The sequence below is a fragment of the Papaver somniferum genome, chromosome 8 (assembly GCF_003573695.1).
Source record: "Papaver somniferum cultivar HN1 chromosome 8, ASM357369v1, whole genome shotgun sequence".
Taxonomy (NCBI): Eukaryota; Viridiplantae; Streptophyta; class Magnoliopsida; order Ranunculales; family Papaveraceae; genus Papaver; species Papaver somniferum.
This window is the reverse complement of record NC_039365.1, coordinates 17,395,813-17,418,893: the sequence shown is the minus strand read 5'-3', so window position 1 is coordinate 17,418,893 and position 23,081 is coordinate 17,395,813. Positions and strand designations below refer to the sequence as shown.

The 23,081-nt window shown below is 37.7% G+C and overlaps 3 protein-coding genes and 1 long non-coding RNA gene across 6 annotated transcripts; 3 read left to right on the top strand and 1 right to left on the bottom strand.

Annotated features, from left to right (window-relative positions):
* Positions 1-5,295: 5,295 nt before the first annotated feature.
* On the top strand, positions 5,296-15,701 carry LOC113304409 (protein HAPLESS 2-like). Of its 2 annotated transcripts, none has more exons than XM_026553513.1 (17): positions 5,296-5,646; positions 5,754-5,986; positions 6,092-6,131; positions 6,629-6,686; positions 6,773-6,833; positions 7,545-7,623; positions 7,805-7,939; positions 8,138-8,332; positions 12,704-12,784; positions 12,868-12,968; positions 13,501-13,618; positions 14,082-14,114; positions 14,222-14,315; positions 14,437-14,525; positions 14,644-14,756; positions 15,035-15,135; positions 15,259-15,384. In XM_026553513.1, the coding sequence occupies exons 1-17, from the start codon at positions 5,449-5,451 to the stop codon at positions 15,267-15,269; spliced, it is 1,740 nt and encodes a 579-aa protein (XP_026409298.1). In that variant the 5' UTR covers positions 5,296-5,448; the 3' UTR covers positions 15,270-15,384. The 2 variants fall into 2 exon arrangements, with proteins under 2 accessions (XP_026409298.1, XP_026409297.1); XM_026553512.1 differs by having other exon boundaries at positions 5,299-5,646; positions 15,227-15,701.
* LOC113304408 (probable endo-1,3(4)-beta-glucanase ARB_01444) lies at positions 9,618-12,884 on the top strand. 2 transcript variants are annotated; one of them, XR_003338185.1, is made up of 3 exons: positions 9,618-12,067; positions 12,704-12,784; positions 12,868-12,884. XR_003338185.1 is itself a non-coding variant. In XM_026553511.1 (1 exon), exon 1 carries the CDS (start codon positions 9,860-9,862, stop codon positions 12,053-12,055), a length of 2,196 nt encoding a protein of 731 aa, XP_026409296.1. In that variant the 5' UTR covers positions 9,621-9,859; the 3' UTR covers positions 12,056-12,284. The 2 variants fall into 2 exon arrangements, 1 of the variants encoding a protein (XP_026409296.1); XM_026553511.1 differs by lacking the exons at positions 12,704-12,784; positions 12,868-12,884 and having other exon boundaries at positions 9,621-12,284.
* Positions 15,629-18,834, bottom strand: LOC113304410 (cytochrome P450 87A3-like). Its single transcript, XM_026553514.1, has 9 exons — positions 18,070-18,834; positions 17,650-17,974; positions 17,387-17,542; positions 17,045-17,296; positions 16,861-16,950; positions 16,691-16,769; positions 16,471-16,577; positions 16,241-16,368; positions 15,629-16,151 (listed from the first exon to the last, which is right to left on the bottom strand). The coding sequence occupies exons 1-9, from the start codon at positions 18,267-18,269 to the stop codon at positions 16,058-16,060; spliced, it is 1,431 nt and encodes a 476-aa protein (XP_026409299.1). The 5' UTR covers positions 18,270-18,834; the 3' UTR covers positions 15,629-16,057.
* Positions 15,788-22,657, top strand: LOC113304411. The gene is made up of 7 exons (XR_003338186.1): positions 15,788-15,916; positions 16,733-16,789; positions 17,060-17,168; positions 17,658-17,790; positions 18,095-18,240; positions 20,767-20,917; positions 22,115-22,657. It is a non-coding gene; the product is annotated as an uncharacterized LOC113304411 (long non-coding RNA).
* Positions 22,658-23,081: the final 424 nt, after the last annotated feature.

The window sequence follows — 23,081 nt, the reverse complement described above, 5'->3', positions numbered from 1 at the left end:
CAAATCCCTTCCTGTAGTTTCTTTGAGGAACTGGTCTATGGCCTTCTCTTTCGCAGCTTCTTTATTTTTAAGCCTTCGGGTTTTGTGTTGCTTTTCTTGTTCGTTGTTGATGCGATCCTGAGTGGCTTGGCACTCTCTTGCAGAGACCCGATCTCCCTTGATTTCCATTACTCCCTCAGGTGTAGGGAATCTGAGATATTGGTAGTACGTTTCCGCCACCCCCTGATGGCATTGTAGGGGGACGGGGCGTCCACTACGCTGAACCGTGTTTCTACTTTCATGGGTCCGCGTCAACCTGCAACACGATGTCTCCCAAGGGCTTCGTGGGTGCTCCATTAAATCCGTAGATGGTGTAATAAGAGGTCATTAGCTGTTCTTCATGGAGCTTCATTCGTTTGAATGCATCGTAGAATAGAACGTTCACTGAGCTCCCCCCGTCTATGAGGATCTTTTTAAGGTTACATCCAGCCACGGGTAGTGTGAGGACCAGGGGGTCGTTATGGTCTTCCATATCTTCGTCGATGTCTTCAGCATCGAAGGTAATAGGTGAGTCCATCCACTCTTCATGTTCGTCCGCGTCTATCCCATCGATCTTATACAATTCGCATCGGTCCTCGAACTGCTCCGTAACCTCTTTCCTATCTGTGCTGTAAGTGAGGGCCCTGTGGTTTCAGAACACGAGATGGTGTTGATTGTGCGGTTCCCTTCTGGAAGTTGGACTGGCTTGGTTCGTTAAGATCTATCCTCTGCGACATCCTTCCGTATGTAATGTTTGAGCTCGCCCGCATCAATCAATTTTTGGATCATTATTTTGAGGTTTTTACATTTTTCGGTCTGGTGCCCGTTAAAAAAGTGGTATTCACAGTAATCTTTGGATTTCTCAGTTCTTGGGGGTTGTTTTCCCTTAGACCATGGCCATTCCAGATTTTCCCTTCCTTTGACCTCCCGCAGGATCCGAGCATAGCTAGCATTGAGCTTTGTGAAAACTTGATCTTCGTCTCTTCGTTCTTTCCTATCTTCGTGGGGTCGTTCCACCGAGCAATTCCTTTTGGTTCCAGTGGTTTGTTCTGCGGAATTTGTACGGTGAGTTCTCTGTGGGTACGCCCTCGGGTTTTCACGCTGGATTTCTTCAAGACGAGCGTGTTTTTCAATAATTATTCGAAGATCCCCCTCTGTCTTGGGCACGCTTCCATGAATCTCAACAAAGAGTGGACTCATTCGGTCTAATCCCCACTTGTAGCAGTTGATACTCACCACCGGGTCCACACTTCATATGGCTTGGCAGACCTTATGCCATCTGTTGGTGTATTCCCTCGTGGTTTCCTTATAGCCGATTGCCAGTGAAAAGAGCTTATCCATTCCAGTATTAACAGCCTTGTTGTACATGTAAGTTCTTAAGAACTTTTCTGCGAGTTGGTCATAGGAGTGGATGGAGTTTGGCGGCAGATTATCAAACCAAGACAATGCCGATCCCTTCAGACTCGATGGGAAGTATCTACAGAGTACTGCGTCATTCTGGCTCCATCTAGCCAGTACACGGTTATAATACCGAATGTGTGCAGCGGGATCGCTGGATCCGTCATAGCATTCGAATGTCGGGACAGGGCATTTGAGTGGAATAGGGGTGTTGGCCAGGCGATGAGTTAAGGGTGTGGAGTTAGCCTCTCTCATGACTTCTTCTAACCTTCATCCACCTTGTCTACTTTTTAATTGCCTGATCTCTGCCATCATTTCATCACGCAACTCTTCCATCGCGCGGTTATGTCCTACGTTCCTCTGCTTGTGATAGCTTGACTCTCCATCGTTATAATCCGGGTCGGATGCGCTACTTCCTCTGGCCGCGTTTCCATTGGCTGCTACGATGACTCTTCGGTCTCGGTTTGGTTCGGGTGCCTTTGAATTTGCTTCATCGAGTTGTTGGCTCGTCTTCGTGCTTAAGGATATCCGATCTTTTAAATCCTGGTTTTCTCTGGCCAACAAATCCACAGCATCCGCGTAAACCTTTTGGCTTTTCTTCAATTCTTCAAGTTCGACCATCAATCGGTCTGATTGGTTCGACCCTTGATTGGGAGTCCCAGCTCGTGCTACTACGGCCACCGTGCCGCCTTCTTCTAGGGTTTGTACTAAAAGCGGGGGAGTTCAGCTCCGATTGTTGGCATTCCCAGATCGGGCGGAGTGCCCATCTGCGGTGTTAGAGCCACCTGCACAGTTTGATTCAGCTCATTGGTTGATGGCATTCCGAAGGTTGGCGGATGCGCGGGTGGCTACGTTCTGGATTCATCCATTCTTTCTTTTGGTTGGTGAAATTGATTCGTAACAAGAGTTTTCACGGCTTCCGTAGTCTTCGGGACTGCCACTGTCGTATTATATTTTGTTGCTGCTGCTCTGAGGGCCGCGGCTGCAACGGAATTAGCATTCATAGGCGAAGTGATTTCCGCAGTGTCCTGTCTCTGACTGGTCATTTTGGTTTTGTCTCCTTTCTGCTTGCTCCGGGTGATGACCGGGGTTGTCCTTGGTGCTTCCTTCGACGTGGCTCTGGATTTTCCTACTTCTTGCATCTTTCTGCACAAGGAAATTTCAAACAGCGGGAAACAGAAATGTCCGTGCGGATCGGGTTAGTTTGCGAAAATTCCTAATTCCACGACAGGGAAAGACTGCCCGAGGGCCACAGAGAATTCTTAGGTAAGCCCATTTGATTCAAGCATGAGTTGAAGTATATGGATTAAACTCTTATTAAAAGTGCGGATTCATTGAAAGTATGAGGAAACGCGAGAAAACCCCTTTTAAAACTGCACGCAAATCCTTTGAAATCTTACGAAAAACCCAACGGAAAGATAGGTCCGTACGAGATCTAGAAAAATGTAGATCCGTGGATCTAGGAAATAAATCTTTTAACCAGTAAATGACAATACTGTCGGTAGTACCGAAGACAACGGGTGCGTTTTTGAACATGGCAAAAGTTAACAAAAGATAAATACTGTTAAAGATAATGAAGCAGAGCAATCTTACGCTAATTTAATTATGAAATCACAGGATGAGATAAATCTTTTACCGGGACGAAGTCCATGTTTCTAGCGCCAAATTGTGAACACGTAAATCACGCAGGCGTCTGCATGTTCACAAACAACATTCAAACTCTAGTTGCCAACTCGTGCTGACAGTACCATGGCACTGATTCCTTGGCTCAAAACCTTCGGGTTTATCATAGCCTCATCTAAGAATACTGCGAGTGGCGTTTACGCAAGGGGAGATAAAGTAAACGAAGCATAAAAGTAAAACTCATGAAGCGTTAAACAAAAATAAAGTGCTGAAGTGTAAATGAGACCGGGATTTACGTGGTTCAGCACTAAGGCCTACATCCACGGGGTTGTTGTTTCACTATGTACTTGATGTTTACAAAGATAGTCGAGTGACTTTGTAATTTACTTGGGTCTGTCTATTGTATAGGACTAACTTACACTTACAATCTTCTCTCTCTCTCCTCCTGCCCCAGTTTTTCCGATCCCCTCACTCTTGGTGGAGATGGGGTATTTATAGGGTTAGAGTGTGGGACCCATCTCTGAAGGCCGTTGGAACCTTATCTTCTTGTGTTTTGTGTCCATCACGCAGGGGTCTTCGTTCGTAACTTCATCACGCAGAGTCATCCTCATTTGTTCCACGGGTTGATCGACACGTATGCTGCTCAGAGTGTTTAATGCGGGTAGTTGAGGCGCCTGCTTGTGTCAGGAAAGTGTTTTCTGCCTCTGTCGCGTCCATGTCAGTACATCTTCTCTCCATCGTTGATCTTGGCTTCTTTTGGGGATGAGATAAAGTAACTCTTTGGGAATTATTTGGTGCTCCGCAGTACAGCGTGTTACCGGAACGCCCTTTAACTTCTGCCCTTAGATTTGTTCGGGCGAAGATCCAACGTCGGCGGGATGGGCATCTTGGCTGTGGGCACATGTCATCATGCTTTGATGACTTTGTCCGCATGCTCTCCACGTATGTTCCTATGTACACGTGTTTGATGATGAAATATGTGCACACAGTCTCCCTAAAATCCATAAGTCGTTGAAGAATTTTCCAAATACCGGAAGAGTAGTTGCCAACCAAGTGGTAGTCATCTTCTAGCATAGAGGTACAAAGGACGCTAATTGGATTTGGATCCACATCCATACCCCCACGAGAGGAGTTTGAACTTCGTTTTTCAATCCTCGATTAAGCCTACCCAGACCATAACACATTTTCTAGGTATGTAATGAGGGAACTACACCAATTTGTGCCATTTGCTTAACAATTTTAATCTAATTATATTTACTAGATTAATTCGATGATTAGTGCTAATTAATCAGGAACAGATTTGTTATTTTGAAATATATATGACTAAGGGGTTTTGAATTTTACTTCTTAATGATCATATTTTGTTTTATCACGTAGCTCCCACTTAATTAGTTTCAGTCTTTTTAGTGATTTGTTTTATTATCTAATCCCCTATTAGTTCTTGTATACCCCGATTCGACGGTTTTATTTTTTGTTTTTTAGTTTCCTTTTCTATTTAAAATATAAATTATAAAGGAAATCTGTCGGATCATTCTACATTCAGTCCGTCATGTAGTGAACTGGATATGGAGGTCTAATCCGAAATATACTTACCCCTAACCACCAAAAAATAGTATTTGTCTAAATCCCGATCTATTTATTTATTATTTTTTCTTGTGAGAAAAAAAAAATAGAAATATTGATAAAAAGTCCAACAGGACAACTACAGATTCTAAAACAGACATTTACAACAAATTTTTACTAAGAATATCAATTAACAGTTTAGGTTGAATCACCAAAGTTGAAATCTGATAGTAGACCTAACTGTTTTAGCAAGCTTATCTGCCATTTGGTTGCAGGACCTTCTCTGAAATCTAACCACACAACTACTAAGATCACTTAAAGGAAACTGACACTCTTTTATTCAATTATATGTTTTTCATCGAACGCTTTATTATGGAATACAGTCTCACCTTTTGTTACCTATAGAAAATGGTAAGTTGACCACTAGTTGAATCTCGCGATCTATCCCACCTTTCACACATAAGCGAGACCCTACCCATATCCACCGTTTGGGAAGAAGGGAAGTTTTGTGAGGGTCGAGATTATCCACACAATACTAGACCGCGGTTCCCCTAACGACCTAGTGGCCTAGCCGGCTAGCCCTACCTTGGTAGAGGCTAGAGAACCAGAGGCTACGAAATTATCACGACCAATGATGCATAGAACAATCTTGTACTGTCCTTCCAGGAAAAAAATACCTTCCCAGTTCAACAATTTTAAAAAATTTCAGCGGTTTTAAAATCTCCAAATATCAACCGCCAAAAACAATCACAGTTATTTCCCTCACCATCTACACCGATTTCTCTTCATTTCTACTCATACTCAGAAAGATTTCCGCAATCAAAATCTTCGGTGGGGAAAAACAACATGAAGAAGAAGAAATCTGAGATGTTCATCATCTTCTTCTTCTACTTGTTATTTCTTCTATACATTCTAAATTATGTATTCGGAGTTCAAATCCTGTCAAAATCGAAACTAGAAAAATGTGAGAAAACTTCAGAATCTGGTGATAACTTGAATTGTAGTCGAAAGATTGTTGTTAATATGGCAGTTCCAAGTGAATCGGTAAGCGATTTCGCTTTCGCTTTCGTTTTTTTTATTTGTTATTTGAGAATTTTTCAATTAAGAATTAGTGGTTATTTACATTTGGATGCCTAAATTTTTGTGATTAGAACGGTAGAGAGGCTTCGATTGTTGCAGAAATAGTAGAAGTAGAAGAGAATTCATCTCAGAAGATGCAAACTGTGAGAATTCCACCTGTTGTGACTGTTAAGAAGTCTGCTGCTTTTGCGATATACGAGCTCACATATATAAGAGATGTTCCTTATAAACCTGAAGAGTATTTCGTTAAAACGCGTAAATGTATGCGAGATGCTGATGCTAATGTTGTCGGCGTTTGTGAAAGGTTAGATGAGTTTTTTTTTAGGTTTATTTTGATGATTTGTGTTTGTTTGAATGTATTTCTTCATTTTTACATTGTTTGAATGGGTTGTAATAATGATTTTATCAGGTTACGAGACGAAACTGGTCACATTATCGAGCATACTCAGGTAAAGTTATCTTGAATTGTTAGGTGAATCATATTTGGTACCACTTATTCTATCTTTGAATCTCTCCAGTGATTGTAAGTGGTGTTGAAAATGATATGTCAAACAAGTGTATGATAAAAGGACCAAAAGAGTTTTTTCTAAGAAGATCTCTTAGCACTGTTAATGGTTAAGTATCAATGAGTAGTGTCTCCCTGAGGTGCTAGTTTAAAAACGCCTTATACACTATATTTGCCATATCATATATTTGGGAAAAATAATGAACTGGCTGTTGGGAAAAATAATGAACTGGCTGTGTGGATGCCAAAGCAGCGGTGTATGCTGCTTTGCCTCTAGATGATTCTGTTTTGTAGCGATCCTATAGCATCTTTTGTATTTGTGTTTTCTATCCACTGCAGCAGTATTCAAATATTGCGCGCCGTACCTGTGATAATCTCTTTTACATACTTCATGTATTCTATTTGGCACTGATATTGCATTGTTTATCTACTTGTGTAAAGCCAACATGTTGCCCTTGTGGGATGCAACGACGCGTGCCTTCATCGTGTGGAGATATCTGTAAGTGATTAGTTTCTAGTACGATTTTAGTTGATCTTGGCTTGATTTGACTTTTATGTTTGATGATTCTGTTGTTGATTTGATAGTTTCTAAGTTGGTGAAAGGGAAGGCCAACACTGCACATTGTCTTCGTTTTCCAGGTGATTGGTATGGCTATCAGTTTAACCTTGTACTGTTTTTACAATTTTTAGTATCTATACCCAGAGTCTCATGTGGTATAGAATGTGAAAATGCGGCCATCATTCTACAACAGACCTTGTTATTATTCCTTGTACCTCTTCTTTTATGACATTTCATTCTCATTCGGTTCATATTTGGGATATAAAGGGGAGGGACGTGTGCTAAAGAAACATCATTTCCTATTGGTATTTCTTGCCTATGAACTTTTCACATTGTTGCTTTTCCGTGATAGCTTGCGAAAATGAACTAAACTGCCAATAGTAAAAGGTCATGGTCTGTGCTCTGCCAAGAAAACAATTTTTTTTTTCTCAATTAATTATCCCTGGTCATACCTTTCTGCTGGTCTGATTGTAGCTGGTCACAGATTTGTTCTTTGTAAATTGAGTGTTTGGTGGAAATATAGTTGCTTTCTACAGGACAGGAGAGGCATTGACTTCTTTTTGCAATCTCCCTTTCTATATAATCCCGTGATAGGATTTTACCAAGTCAGGCGTTGCTAGCAACAAATTTTAGTCAGGCCATACAGTTCAACTTAGTCATCTGACAGAATCTACTTTGAATCCCTGCCTTCAATTATTACTTGATGCTGTTGATTAGCACTCCTTTTCTTTTTCAGATACTCTACTTTGTAATTGCATCAGAAAATGATGTATTGATATCTCTTTTTGCCATCAACAGGTTTCACGTTTTCGGTATCGGACAGCGATCTCTTGGATTTAGTGTTCAAGTTGAAGTAAAAAAAGGATCTAAACTATTAGTATGTTGATTCCAGCGATTTCACATTCATTTGTTTCTGTGGCTCTACATGTTGTGCCTACTCATACATGTCTAACTGTTTCTAAGCAAGAATAATAGTTTGTAAATTTTGTTCTTTTTTAAGTAGCACTAAGAGGTACATGATGTAGTGTTAATTTGTTCATCCTTGGATTCACTTGTAGGAGGTGGTTGTTGGTCCGGATAACAGAACAATGTCATCTGGTGATAACTTTCTAAGAGTTAGCCTTATTGGTGATTTTGCTGGCTACACAAGTATTCCATCATTCGAGGATTTTTATCTCGTAATGCCGAGACAGGTATGCTTGATTAAGTATACATATTTGAACAACGAATTGATTAGTCTTACTATGAGTGGACAACTGTACATTCCCTTCCTTCTTTACTTTCTGTTTATTTTGCAGTGAAATTTCCATACTTATGTTGTTCCCACTACATTATTACATGCTCTTGTGGTTTGCTCAAGTTAGTCTGAAATATTCATATTTTTTTTGAAGGGTGCCCCTGGACAGCCAGAAAACCTTGGGACAAGTTTTTCTAAGTGGATGCTGCTGGAGAGAGTAAGGTTTACATTAGATGGTCTGGAGTGCAACAAAATTGGAGTCAGTTATGAAGCTTACAATGGGCAGCCTAACTTCTGCAGTTCCCCACTGTGGAGTTGCTTGCACAATCAACTTTGGAACTTTTGGGAGGTTAGTCTTTTAAACTGGAATCTTGTTTTGAACTTTAGATACAATTCCGCAATGTTAAACTGTGTTTTACTTGATATAACATGTTTCAATGCAACACAAAAGTTGGAAATTGAAGTAAAATCTACTCGTTTTTTAGATTTTTGATTAACATCCAAGGTTAGATTCTACTAATATTGAAGTAAGAAATGATATTAGTCAAACAAAAACCAGGTTTTTCTTAAGCTTTCAACATACCGTACGTCAGTCATGAGATTGATGGTGATGGAGAATTAAGTGGGAAAAAATTATATGAATCGCCCCTACCTTGGTTTTGAAATTTTACTCTGACTCGCTTGGATCGTAGGTGTTGAGTGAGGGAGTAATATGAGCGTTGACTTTTGTCAACATTTGTTGAAAGGTAAGATAAATGTGCATGTGTGATTTTGTAGTTGTGATGTGATGGTCAAGTGTTGGCTTTTGATTTTTTGACTTCTTCTGAGATGAAGTGAACAATTTTAGAGCCATAGGGAGGCCGATACAGTTGTGGCCTTCAGTTCATAGGTAAGTGATGGCTTTTATAGTTAGCAGATTTTTGCACATACTGTTTGCCCATTTTGGTTAGAGAATGTCTAATTTTGTTGTCCAACCATGGTTTTTTTTGACACTACTAGAGATGCTATTATGCACCTAAAAATATCTTACAACTTGTTTGCCAATCACAAGTAGAAGTCGATAAGAAGTCACTAGCAAAATAAAAATATATTTCTAAACTAACTTCGGATTATTAATTAAATAGAAAAGTTATTTCTTAATGTGCATTTAAACACTACTCAGTACTCAAATTCTTTCGTAACACCTTAGAAAAATCATTTTCATACTAACTCCTTCACTCAAGCTATTTTGCATCCACAGACCCTACATTACATATCTTGTAAATCCATGTATACTAAAACTCAACTAAAAGTCTATAAAAAACCAAATTCCCCTACTACTTCCCTTGCAATCTATTCAACCAACACCATCTTCCTACTGATACTATTTCTACTAATCAACCAAATTATACGATTTAATTGAACACCAAACACAACTAGTATTCATACAAATCTTAAAAATGAAAACGCAACTTAAAATTGATCTAATGATGATTCCTTTCATTTCTTCCCCATCACTTCAATTCCATTGCCCTTTCCCTCACTCAACTCCCATCCAAAATCATATACTCCTATATCTCTTCCAAACCCCAAACACAATTCTCATTTCCATAAGCCACAGCTTTCAATCCAATCAATTTTTTTTACTTTCTTTACAACATAATCCAATCTTATCTAATTTTGAAAAATCAACTTCAATTTAGTCTTATCCCCAAATTGGGGTACATCTCTTCATTATTAAGTTTACTTCAAACCTCATTTTCTCATGATTTGCTAGGAAAACTCATATTTTTATGGTCAACAACTCCTCACGTTTCCAAACCGCGTCATCAATATCTCCAACTAATTTCCCCCAATAATTTCTATTTTCCTTAATTAGATATATATACTATAAATAATGGTATTAAAAAAGTTTAAAAGAAAAATCACAACTATAATCACTAAACCCTTTAAAAAGCAGCCCCAAAGACCTTCAAAACCCCAAGAACCTCTTCCTCCTACTGAATCTCCATCTCCTCCTGAACCTGTTGATTCAATCACTATGCCTCACAGAGCACCATTCGTTCCGTTTTTGTTTCCGAATGCTCAATCAACTGTAATTCCAGATCCATCTCGTTTTTTCTCTCCTCATCTACTCTCTTCACCGCTTCCCACAAACTCTTTCTTCCAGAATTTCGCTCTGAAAAATGGTGATCAACCTGAATACATACATCCATATTCAATCAAATCTTCATCGTCTACTTTATCTTGCTCTTATCCATCTCGTTTCATTTCTGCGGCTTTTATCTACCAAGTATTTGTTCCTGATCTTACAATCTCAGCTGCTGAGAACAACTCTGGTAATAATGATCATGTGATATCTGATTTCAGTGATCTTAGTGTTACATTAGATCTTCCTTCTGGTTTACGGTTTTATCTTGTTAGAGGAAGTCCGTATTTGACTTGTTCTGTTAGTAATAATACTCGTATTTCAATCTCAACAATTCATGCAATTCTATCTATTTCATTGAATAGTTCAAGAGATAAATACACAATTAAGCTCAATAACAATCAAACATGGGTTTGTTATTCATCATCTGCTATTGTTCTTACACAAAATGGTAATGTTCTTACCTCTAATGGATTCTCTGGAGTAATTAGGTTTGCAGTTGTGCCTGACCCTAGTTTCGAAAACACACTTGATCGGTATAGTCGTTCTTACCCAGTTTCTGGTGATGCTGTTTTTACTAAACCCTTTTGTTTGGAATACAAATGGGAGAAGAAAGAATGGGATTGGGGAGATGTGTTGTTACTTGCTCATCCTCTTCATTTGCGTCTATTGTCGGCTGATGATTGTAGTGTTACTGTTTTGAATGATTTGAAGTACAAAAGTATGGATGGTGATCTTGTAGGAGTTGTTGGTAGTAAGTGGGTTTTGAAAACCCATCCAATTTCTGTAACTTGGCATTCAATTAGAGGTGTTAAGGAAGAGTCTTTCCCTGAAATCGTTTCTGCCTTAATCAATGATGTTAAAGGTTTGAGTTCTACTCCTATAGCTACCAATTCATCTTACTTTTATGGGAAAGCAATTGCAAGAGCTGCTAGATTAGCATTGATTGCTGAAGAAGTTTGTTTCCCGGATGTAATTCCTGAGATTGTTAAGTTTTTAAAACAATCAACTGAACCTTGGTTAGATGGGAATTTTAATGGAAATGGATTCTTGTTTGATTCAAAATGGGGTGGGATTATAACCAAGCTAGGTTCAGTTGACTCTGGGGGAGATTTCGGGTTTGGAATTTATAATGATCACCACTACCATCTTGGTCACTTTCTTTATGTCATTGCTGTCCTTGGAAAACTTGATCCTGCTTGGGGAAGAAAGTACAGACCTCAAGCTTATTCTCTAATGGCAGATTTTATGAATTTGGGTAGAAAAGCAAATTCGAATTACCCTAGGCTAAGGAATTTTGATCTGTGGAAGCTGCATTCATGGGCAGGAGGATTAACTGAATTTGCTGATGGGAGGAATCAAGAAAGTACTAGCGAAGCTGTTAATGCCTATTATTCAGCCGCATTGATGGGTTTAAGCTACGGTGATACTCATCTAGTAGCTACTGGTTCGACCTTAGCTGCGTTGGAGATGCAAGCAGCACAAACATGGTGGCATGTAAAAGAAGGAGAAGGAATTTATGAAGATGAATTTAGTAAAGAAAATAGAGTTGTGGGTGTTTTATGGGCTAATAAGAGAGACAGTGGACTTTGGTTCGCTCCACCTGAATGGAGAGAATGTAGATTGGGAATTCAGTTGCTTCCATTGTTGCCAATTACTGAGATTTTGTTTTCCGATTTAGGTTTTGCAAGAGAATTGGTAAAATGGACTCTGCCTGCACTGTCGAGAGAAGGTGTCGGAGAAGGCTGGAAAGGATTTACATATGCATTGGAAGGATTGTATGATAAGGAAAGTGCTTTGGGGAAGATAAGAAGCTTAACAGGACATGATGATGGGAATTCACTTTCCAATTTGTTATGGTGGATTCACAGTAGAAGTGAAGAAGATGATGATGGATATGGAGGTGGAGAAAAATACTGCTGGTTTCAGCATTATAATCACTGATTGCTGATCATGGTAGTTCTATGTCATTGTTCATTTCTTTTGTGCTAAATATCTGGTGATGGTTTGATTATTTGAATAAACTTTTGCGTTTGATTTCTTTCATGTTGTTGATGAGAAGAGATTCTATGATTAACTCCTTAAGTGACTTAAGGGGATGAGTTCAATACTGAAACAAAGCTTATGTATAATTTAAATGAAAGAATGAAGTTCAGGTTTTGTTTGATCGCTACTTCCTGTTCTCCTGATATTCTTGTTAAATACCATTGAGTTGCATTTTTCTTTCTCGGGTGAACTGAAAATTTTCTGATGTATTTCATCTACAAAGTTTTCAGGACATCCTTACGAAATTGATATTGTTATTGTGTGTTAACCTTTTCACTATAGAGATGAAATGTAAAGTTACGAATGGATGTATCGCTGTTAGTCTGAAAGTGTTGTAACCATATAAATTGGTTAAGAAACTAGAAATGTACTCGTTTAAATTATATTTTAAAGTGGAATTAATACTGATTCAAGTTTGGCGAGCCTTCTTATGTAATTAGGCTGTTTATATCTTCTCTTATTTCTACATGCCTAGTGATTATGCTTGCTTATCTATGATGTGGTGCCAATTTTTCAAATTATGCATTGTTTCTTTTGTGTAACTAGGCTGACCGGAACCGCATAAGTAGGAGTCAGTTGCCTCTGTATGGAATTGAAGGAAGGTTTGAGAGGATAAACCAGCATCCAGTATGTATATTACTTCGTAAGATGCTTCTTTTTTTTCTTTGACCAGAGTGCTGTTCACTTAATACCTAGTTGCAATTGTGCAGGACGCAGGAACACATTCGTTTTCTATAGGGATCACAGAAGTCCTTAATACAAACATCTTAATAGAACTGAGCGCTGATGATATAGAATACGTGTACCAAAGGTTTTTCTGTATCTAACATTTATGGATTTTATTATACTATTACAAAAACTGCTGTTTCATTTGTGACAGTTTGCACCTTATCCAGGAAAGTTGACTTTATGGAAGATTGTGATTTTCTCTTGCTGGATTTCTTATGCATCGAGTCTTTAAAAGATTGAAATGCTAACCTTTTGGATTTTATGTGTATGTTTTGGCATAGTCTAGTAGTTCCTTTTCCCCCTTTACAAGGTATGAGGTTAACTAGATGAGGAGGTCAGCCGTCGTATCTTTCTTCCTTTGGTAGAACTTGTACTTTGGAGCACCCATTAGCTAAGTTGTTTATTACTAGCATGAGAGACATGTAGTAGACCAAGTAGATTTAGACTGTCCATAAGGATTCCTCATCCTGTTATGGTTTAAGACGACATACCAGCTATAGGATACACCCTTCCTGGTCCATCTTTCAACAATGTCAGCACTAAGTAGTAATACACTCATAATTATTATGATTGTTAGGTGGAATTTATTTTGACAATCAATATTTTCTCTGCAGGAGTCCTGGGAAAATCTTAAGTGTGACTATCCCAACATTTGAAGCCCTTACTCAATTTGGTGTCGCTACAGTCACAACAAAGAACATTGGCAAACTGGAAGCATCATACAGCTTAACGGTATTCTCCTTCGAGCTCCTATTATGTTTCTTTCTGATGTAAATAATGTTTCATCATACTTTCCCGGTGGAATATGAATTATCTCACTACCACATAGCTTGGATCATTGATTGCCTAGTGTCTACAATGGTAAATAATTTCATAAACTGTTGGATTCAGTTTTTCTGTTACTTAGTGGGGAATAATAGATCATTTTTCAGAAGACACCTTTTATTTCTAGTTTCTGACCCAACTTGTTAATATATGCTAGAAAAATGAACTAGTATGCAGTTTCTCATGTATATATGGTTTGATTTTGGACGGTGATCACATACCCAACCAATAAATGGTGTAATCTTTTCGGTCACTTGGACTAAAATCTTGATTGGAACTATCTTGTAGCTTAAATATGTGTTTAGATACTCTCCGCGTCTTGGAAAAACAGGTAAGCAATTTTCTAACGGGGATTAACTGTTTCTTGTAGTTCGACTGCTCCAAAGGTGTTACGCTCATGGAGGTACCACTGTTATTCAACCTTCACATCTATTCTCAATGATATGCAACTATCATTTTTACTATTGTAGTCCAATAGTAACTTACTTCAAATATATACTATGTTTTCAGGAGCAGTTCTTCATTATGAAAGCGGAGGAAGTTGTGGTTCGTTCATTTAAACTGTATCCGACAACAGACCAAGCCGCAAAATATGTTTGTGCAGGTAAAACTATGTAGCAGAAGTCAAATGAAGCCATGAAAACCTATTAGTGGCTTGTGTCATGATAACATGAGATGGGACATTAAAACTATATTGTGGTTTAAATGCATGTTCTTGTGTGCAGCTATACTGAAGGACTCTGATTTTAATGAGGTTGATAGAGCAGAGTGCCAGTTCACCACCACAGCTACTATTCTTGACAACGGGTCTCAGGTATGACTCTAAGCTTGGAAATTTTCTTTAACCTTTGCATTTTTCATGTAAACTAAAATAATCTGGAGAGTATTTCTTCTCATTTTGATTGGTAAGTGTTTTCTTTGACATATTACAGACTCCTTTTGTACCACCTAAGAGTAGTGTAAAAGGATTTTTTAAATCTATTGGAAGCATATGGAAGAATTTAGGTGATGGGGTTATAGATTTCATTTCTGGAAAAACTTGCAGGTATGCTATTTAAAATGATTTACTAGTTTTATTTCTATTTTTCCTACAAAATGTATATATGTTGAGCTTTGTAATTTGTTTTGAATTTACATAATGTTGGTTGACATGATTTGGTTTTTAGAAGCTATTGCTCTTATTGCTTGATCTCTATAATGTTAGACTTGAACTGGAAATTGATCCGACTCTTTTCATCATATTTCCTCTACACTGCGATGATTGCTGTATATCTTTAGGTGCCAATTTTGCTGACTATTAATATCGTCTCTTCTGATGCTCAGAAGTAAATGCTCAGGTTTCTTTGACTTTAGCTGCCACATTCAATACATATGCATGAGCTGGGTGGTGCTGTTTGGCTTACTTCTGTCAATCGTTCCAACAGGTAATTCTTTTAGAATGTTCTGGTACTGATAAGAGTCAGGTGGTTTTCGATGAACTAAATAACAAATATTTTACTATAATGGGAGTAACAGTGATGGTCCTCCTTTGGCTTTTGCATCAAAAGGGTTTCTTTGATCCTTTGTATGACTGGTGGGATGATCACTTTAAAGCTGAATATGAAGGAAATGGCTTTGATGCAAGGCATACAACAGAGGTTGCCCGTTCCCATAAACACCATAAACATCGTAGGCATGAAGGAAAGCAGTATGGTCATCGCACACATAATAAGCGAAGAAGCAGTCACCATCATGCGCACCCCGAAGCAGAACCGGACCATTATCTATCTAAGCATGACAATCAGCTTTACCATCCCCATAAACAAAAATTTAAGCATGAAGGCCGTAAGAGGAGAGCCACATCCTATCTGAAGGAAGAACAGGAAAACCTAATGGGTTACTAGTGGTGCTCTATAGTCTGTCATTTAAAGGGCTCTTTATTAATTCTGATTCTCATTGTAAATTGGAAATACAGTAATAATTCACAAAGATTGGTTTTTGAACATTTACAGTAATTTTATATATTTGAATTATAATGCGCTAAGTGTGTTACATTTCCTGGCTTTAATTATTTTGCCAAGATTGTAAGTTCAGATGGAACTTTTGGACGCGAAAATCAGAGAACAAAACTTCGTATGGAGTGGACGACATCCTCAAGGCGAGGTTGAGTTGAGAAGATTTAACAGGAATTGCTTGCTTATGTTTCTTCTTCTACTTTCGTGCAAGGTATTGTTGACTCTTCATATTTTTACAGCTTGGGTATTTTGTCAAGAGACTGTTAGTTGGAACATTTAGGCTTTTAGTAATACATGCCATGTGAGCGTTTTGTGTTCTTGGATCAGTATTTATATTTTTTATGGTCTGCTTTCAGTTATCCTTCTCTGAAATCTTAATGTGCAAACCATTTGGAAATGCTAAACCAGGGGTCCGAACAATATTCCCCCCTCTGATTGCTGTCCACCTGAAAATTCACACATCAAATTCAGTTTCGTCTCTCTCTCTGTCTCTGTGACATGAACACACACACACATCCATAGAATGTTAAATTACCTGTATTTTGTAACCAAGCAATGAAGAAAGACAGCCATTTGAACTTTGGTGAAGTCTGTTCCGACACAAAATCTCATACCACCACCAAAAGCCATGAAATGTTTTGATGCTCCATTCGATTCCACTCCCTGTGACAAATTTATTTGATGTGAATGAGTACCTTGGAGAAAGTAAGCAAAAGTTTGGTAGCCAGGCAATAAAGATAGGAAAATATGTGGTATATTACTCACATCCCATCTCCGTGGATTGAACTCAAGGGGATCTTTGTACTTGTCAGGATTCAAATGCACTGCTGTAGGGCAGACCATAACAGCCCAGCCTGCTGGTATTGTGTATCCTGGAATGATTCATTTGAATGCGTTTTTAGGTTTTGAAATGGTACTAAAATTGTCTATGCCAATTTAATTGCTAACTTAAAGCCATGAAGGCACACTGCTTTGTAGGTCTTACCTTTAATTTGGATATCTTTTAATGATTTTCTGAAAATTGCAGGGACAATGTTCGCCAGTCTCACTGTTTCATTGATTACCTGCAAAATTTGGTGAACTGGTAAGTTCTAAAATCTCGGTAGTTGTAAGAACAGCAATCCTACATCTAGCGGGTTTAGTGACTGAACTCACCTTAGCTGTGAAAGTCATTGATTTGTATTCCTGCCATGTCAGTTCTGAATCCTTATTTTCTCTGTTCCGGATAATTTCTTCGTGTTCTTCCTGATAGTATTTGATGAAGCATGTTAGAATCTGTTACTTTGGGATGTAACTCAAATATGTTAAATTGAGCACTTTAAATATCAGTACTACTCACTGTTAATTCTGCCAGCACTGCAGGGTTCTCCGTTAGTAACTTAATGGCTAATGTTATCGCTAAGGAAGTAGTCTCAAAGCTTGCAAAGAGAAGGACAAACATTAAGTCCAGCGCAATTGCTTCAGTTAGTACTGTTCCTTCTTTATCTAGTTCTTCAAGGACATAATCAAAGAAGTCCACATGACTAATTTTTGGTGCTGTTCGTCTCTCTTGTAGCAAATCTTTCAACATTTTCATTGCTTTTTTCCGACCCTGATCAAATCCATAGATAGTCAAGACAACAATTCACAACTTGCATGAATTTATATATGAAAAATATGCAAATCTGAAATTTCTCATTACCTGTAAACATTTGTGGTATGCGGTGCCAGGAATGTCTAGAGGGAAAGAAATCAATCCCTGTATAAATGCGACAAAGTTTTCTCTTAGATTTTCTGAGGACTTGGTCGGATCATATTGGTAACTGATGAGCTTCTTTGCAGTTAGATCAAATATCATCTGCAAAATACCAAAGAATTGTTAACAGTCTATAAAAATATGAATGGAATAATGCTGTAATTGGTAAGGTGCTGATCAAATTCAGAATTATGGATTTTTGAATTTACGTTTGCAGTGGCTTCTTTCACTTCTACTCTATCCTGATTAGCCCATGAAGACAAATTGCTTCTTGCCGCCTGTGCCACCTGAGGGAGGAGCTTTTGTTTTAGACTTTCAGGACCAAAGAGATTCAGAACCATATTCTTCAGGTACTTGTACATGAACCCGTGTAAGGATCCTACATTCTGTTTCCCAAATATCTCCGTAAAAGTATCAGGATACCAACTCTGGAATAATTTTCCTTCTTGTTGGAAAATAAAGTAATTTATTTCTGGGTCTGTTGATACGATGACTGATCGCCCAACCAAGCTAGTTTTAAAAACTGGGCCAAATCTGAAATTGACATAGCATCAAGTAGTGAGCATTACAAATTTATGAATTTCATATATTTTGAACAAGAAAAAGGGGAAATATTTTCTCTCTCTTACCTTTTCATTCTTTTCTTGATGAAAGGAGGAACATCAGATGAAGTATTTGGTGCAAAGAACTGAAGACTTTCGCCAAGAAGTGGGATACCCATTGAACCAGGAGGAAGTTTTCCATTGCATTTGGGATTTCTCCATCTGTAGACCCAGTGAGTAATGCAGATAAGAATTAAGGTACCAATGCATAAACTTACTGATAACATCTCTATAGTCTGTGATTTATATAGTTCAGATAGAATCTTAGTAAAGAACCACTTCCTTTTATTGAAGCAAGGAAGGCAATGCTGAAAATGGGTTTTTGTAGATTAGGGGAAAAAACTGAACTATTAGCAATTGAGAGAAAGACTGACAGGATCAATTAGTCAGTTGGATCCAAATAGAGGGAAGAGACAAAAAGAGGTGAAGAAAAAGTACTCTGGTGTCTATCTCATGAACTATGACACAAACTGCTTAAATACATGGATGTTGAGCACATAACTAGGAAGAGAATATAATATTTTAATTTAACTTTCATTTTATAGGAAGTTGTTGTTCTTGAAGCTGTAAGTAGTTGAGATAAGTGTAGAAATTGTTGTTTAGTCTGACCCGCCCATTAGAAACTTGTCAACACCTTGTAGGAAAATATCATCTTTGTAATACACCACTTAGAATTAGCAAAAATTAATCTTAACCCCTTGACCCTTGGTGATAGATTACTGATCCACCCATTCAGTATTATTTTGGGTTGACTATGAGAAAGCTCGGTTGTTTTGATAGAGAATCATTTGGCTACGGGGTTATCGATACTTTGACTGACAGTCTATGCCTCATTATATATGATGTCTTCTCAAGCAACATTATTTGTCTGAGGACGTTCAGAGTTCGTAATGCTGTCTTTAGAACTCAAGGATGTTATCGATAAATTTTGACTGACAGTCAATGATATTAGGAGGAACTCTTATTAATTAGCGCTATTATGCAAGGGGTTAGACTACTTTTTATTACTAATAGATTATTAGTTTGGGTAGTCCCTTTTTGAGCATAACATGACCAGAGCAAATGAAGCTCACACGATGCTTCCTGATTCCCTTCAGTTGTTAAGCCAGCTTTTTGGTTCTTTGATTACATATATCCCACGTCCTCTATTATTTAAAAATGTAAAGATCTCTATTGCCCTTGATATGCCCCACTGCCTTGTCGGTTTTATGTCCTTGAATTTTAGAGAACAATAGTGTCCTTGAAAGGCATTGCAGGTTTTGTCTATTAGAAGAGCCAATGTTAACCCAAAGACCAATGAGGCACGAATAAGACATTTTTTAAGGGTTTACAATCACCTAATCCCTAGATTTGAGAGGATGGAGGTTCTAAACCCATCAATAGAAATCAATTAAAATTACCGGTATTCGTCAACCTTTTGAGATCTTCCCAATCTATGTTAAATACTGTTGTATGCTTGTATCTATCTTGCTGATCATGATGTTGCTTTAAGGCATCTTCCTAGATCTCTTTTTGGTTGTTTGAACGTATCGAAATCTTTATTTCATCATCAAAATCCTTTAGCCATTCCAAATGTAGGTTCTTTAAGATGTGCTTACAACAATTCTTCATGCATTTTTCATTTTAGAACTTTTCTCCATAGTGGTTAGCTAAGCTAGTGTATTTGTTTTGTTTTTTTTGATTAACCGTGTCTTGGTCAAGACTTGAGTCCAACAACCCAAGTAGTAGGCCTCTTCTTGTTATGCCATTGGAACTTACTTGGATGGAGCCGATTTTGGACTAAAATTAGTGAGTTTGTTGGAGACTTAGAGAACACAAATATTGGGATCCCAATTCTTTCCAGAATTCTTTGTCTTGTTTTGTAATTCGTGTTCTACAATTTTACTGCAGTCAAACTTAGAAGGGAATCAAGCTTTGGGATCCAAACCTTGAGGGTTTCTCGGTTGCTTGGTTTGTCAATGTGGTCCTTGCTTGATGAATCTATTTCTTCATCTGGGGTTATCCTTTAGGGTCTATTAGGGTTATAGTTTGATTGAATTAGCTTGTTTTTGTTAAATTAGAATGACAAGGATTGCTGAGGTGCTTAGTAAGGCTGATAAAAGGTTCCCTTAGGAGGGTGCACAATGAAGACAGCTAATATTGGAACTTGCACTGCTAACTAAAATATTGCTCTTAATATAATCTGTTATGCGATAAAGTCAAAATCTGTAGGTAAGCAATGCATTTAAAGAATTTGAGTACAGATCCTGTACTTCTCATTGTTAGGTTAACATTGGAATTCGTCCTTTATGTTTCCAGGTGGCCCTCTCTCTTCACCCTGATTGTTCTGCACTGGCCAACCTATTAATTTGAGTATGTTATTCTTTTTTGTGTTACTCATTAGCCCTAGATACATGTATTCTTGCCACCTATGCGGATACTAGTGATGCTTGTTGACAGCAGAATTTTTATGGAGTCAAAACCGAGTTTCAGTGATTTGTAGTTCAGTACCTTGATATATACATCTATTTCGGTGATCAGCATCCTTCAGTGTATCCACCCTCTCTTAGAGCATCCTGATGGAGGGATTGACCTACCTCCACTTGACTATAGAATACTGTTCACAAAGGGATATTGCATGTCATGCATGATGTCAACTTTATAATAATTGAGTGGAGAATTGGAGATAATATAATGTTCTTAAACTAGTAACTTATCACCTACATTTTTTGTGTAAATTTTTAGTGAAGTGCGTGAAAAACTGCAGATAAACTGCCAGAGTATATCTGTATTAACATATGGAGAAGCAGACAGCAAGTTTTGAGCCAAATTCCATAAACAATTTCGTGACTGATCTTACTGAGAATGGCGCACCATTGTGGAGCCAAAAGCATGCGTAAGTTTCTTCTCTTTCTTTTATTTTTATATTTATTTTTATAAAATTTTTATTCTTAATTTGACTGCAGTTAGAGGGTTGATTCTGTTTATATTTGATAAGCGACCTTTTCATCATACGAAAAGCATGCATCTTACAATAATCTCATCTTTTTCCTGCCTTTTACCCTCTAAGCAACTAATACTGGTCTCCTTGATTTAGAATTATTGGACATCAATCTTTTAGGTGCATTTCACGTGTGTTTTTCTTCAGTTACTGTAGTAAGAATATGAACTTAGTTAATTATGTTGGTAAAGATGTTTACTCGCGTTTATGCTAGCATTTATTCGTAGTATAGATTCGGCTTGATTCATATTTACAGTTCAGGCTAAAACACATTAGTTGATATACAGTTCAGACAATTCGATTATTGTATCTTGGTTATCCGGCAATAACCTCTATTTTCTCAAAGGATGGTTTGGAATACTTCTTTAGGTTATTATGGAAGTTTGGGGGTCAAAAGAGTAAAAAATCAGAAAATTTGGATAATTTTAATAAAATAATCTGAAAATTGATTTAATTCCGAGTTAGCAAACCGGAAAATTCCACATCAGTAGCTCCCCCTTTTCATGCTATCTTGACAATTACATTGTTGTTTTCTTTTCCACTTCCAAAGTGGAATACTAGTCCAACTCATGAGCTCGAGGTGATCTGCCTAGTTGTACTTCCAAGTTCCCAAATTTCATTATCACTAATTTAAATTTTTGTTCAGTTGACCCTTAAATTATAAACTAAGGCTATCCTGCGAGAACCGATGAAGGATGACTCATGATTTTTCTTTTGTTTCCTTCTAAATAAACTATTGATTTGTTTAGCGGCGACAGTGCCTTTTTGTAAATTGAAAAGAAATAATTTCCTTTCCAAGTTTTTATCACTTGGTGGCTTCTAAAGGTTACTTAAGTTTGACAGTAAAGATTAGTTATTTTATTTACCATTTGATACTGATTTAATTTATCCGGCTTTATGCTCAGGAGAACCTTAGTTTGTGTCAGGAGACAAATGAGTTCTAGTTCACCTAACTTAGTCTAGAAGTAGTAGACAGTAGTGTGTTTGGTACGGATTTTCGAGGTGGGTGAATAATTATTTTACAAAATTTAATATTAAGGGCATGTGCACCTATCAAACTTGTGGTATATTGGCTCATATTGGATATTGCAGGAGCATCAGGAACTTGCTGCAGTGTAGCCGAGGCAAAAAGCTTGCTTGGAAAAAATGCACTTCTTTTGGAAGGTAAAAGAAATCAGATTAAAAAAACTTGGATAACTGAGTAGGCCAGAGGCTGGCACTCATACCTGACCATCAGAAGTTCGAATCCCCCTAATCATTTCCAGAAAGAAAAAAAAAAGGTTGGATATTGTCCTTGTTTTAGGTCATTTTAATGGATTAAGGGAGACGGGAGCATTGCAATAGAACGAAAATACTGACTGGGTCATGTTAATGTTATTAGAAGTCTCAAAGTTGTATGGTAGTCTGCAACTAGCTACTAGCTAAATTTGTTGGGTTTCAAAAGAACTTGTAATGGTAATGCAGATGTCTTAGCTAGGTAGTCTTACGGCAAAGCATATGGATATCTAGAATCTAGGACATCCTGGTGTGGTTGTATAACCCATTAACTAGAAATTTGGTTATTTTGGTGCAAAAAAATATACTGGTTTGCTTCTTGGACCATGAAGTTGCCAACTGATGGCCTCCAAAATAAATGTCTCTGACGCTCTTTTACATTTCATACAAGTTGTAGCTTTTACTTTTCAGTGTACCCTCTCTAATAATAATAAAAGTTTGATCAGATTCGACATTAATAGAACATTTAATGATCTGCTCAAGCAAGTTGCTTGTAAACTGTGGTGACCGGTGAAGGCATTTACTCTACAGCAGTACAAGCCTATTATGACCCTGGTTTTCGTTGTCTACAATCTACCATTACAATACTATAATGGCTATTGGCTACTATAATGCTAATTCCTTCTGATGAACGTTCTTTCCAACCTTAGCCGTGTTACACGTCCAAAACAAGGTGAGAAAATGATAAACAAGTACATCTTTTTGAAACTATGCGATTGTGATTAAAGAAGTTACCAGTTGCCCTCTAACTTAGTAGTACTAGAAAGGTCATAATCATAAATTG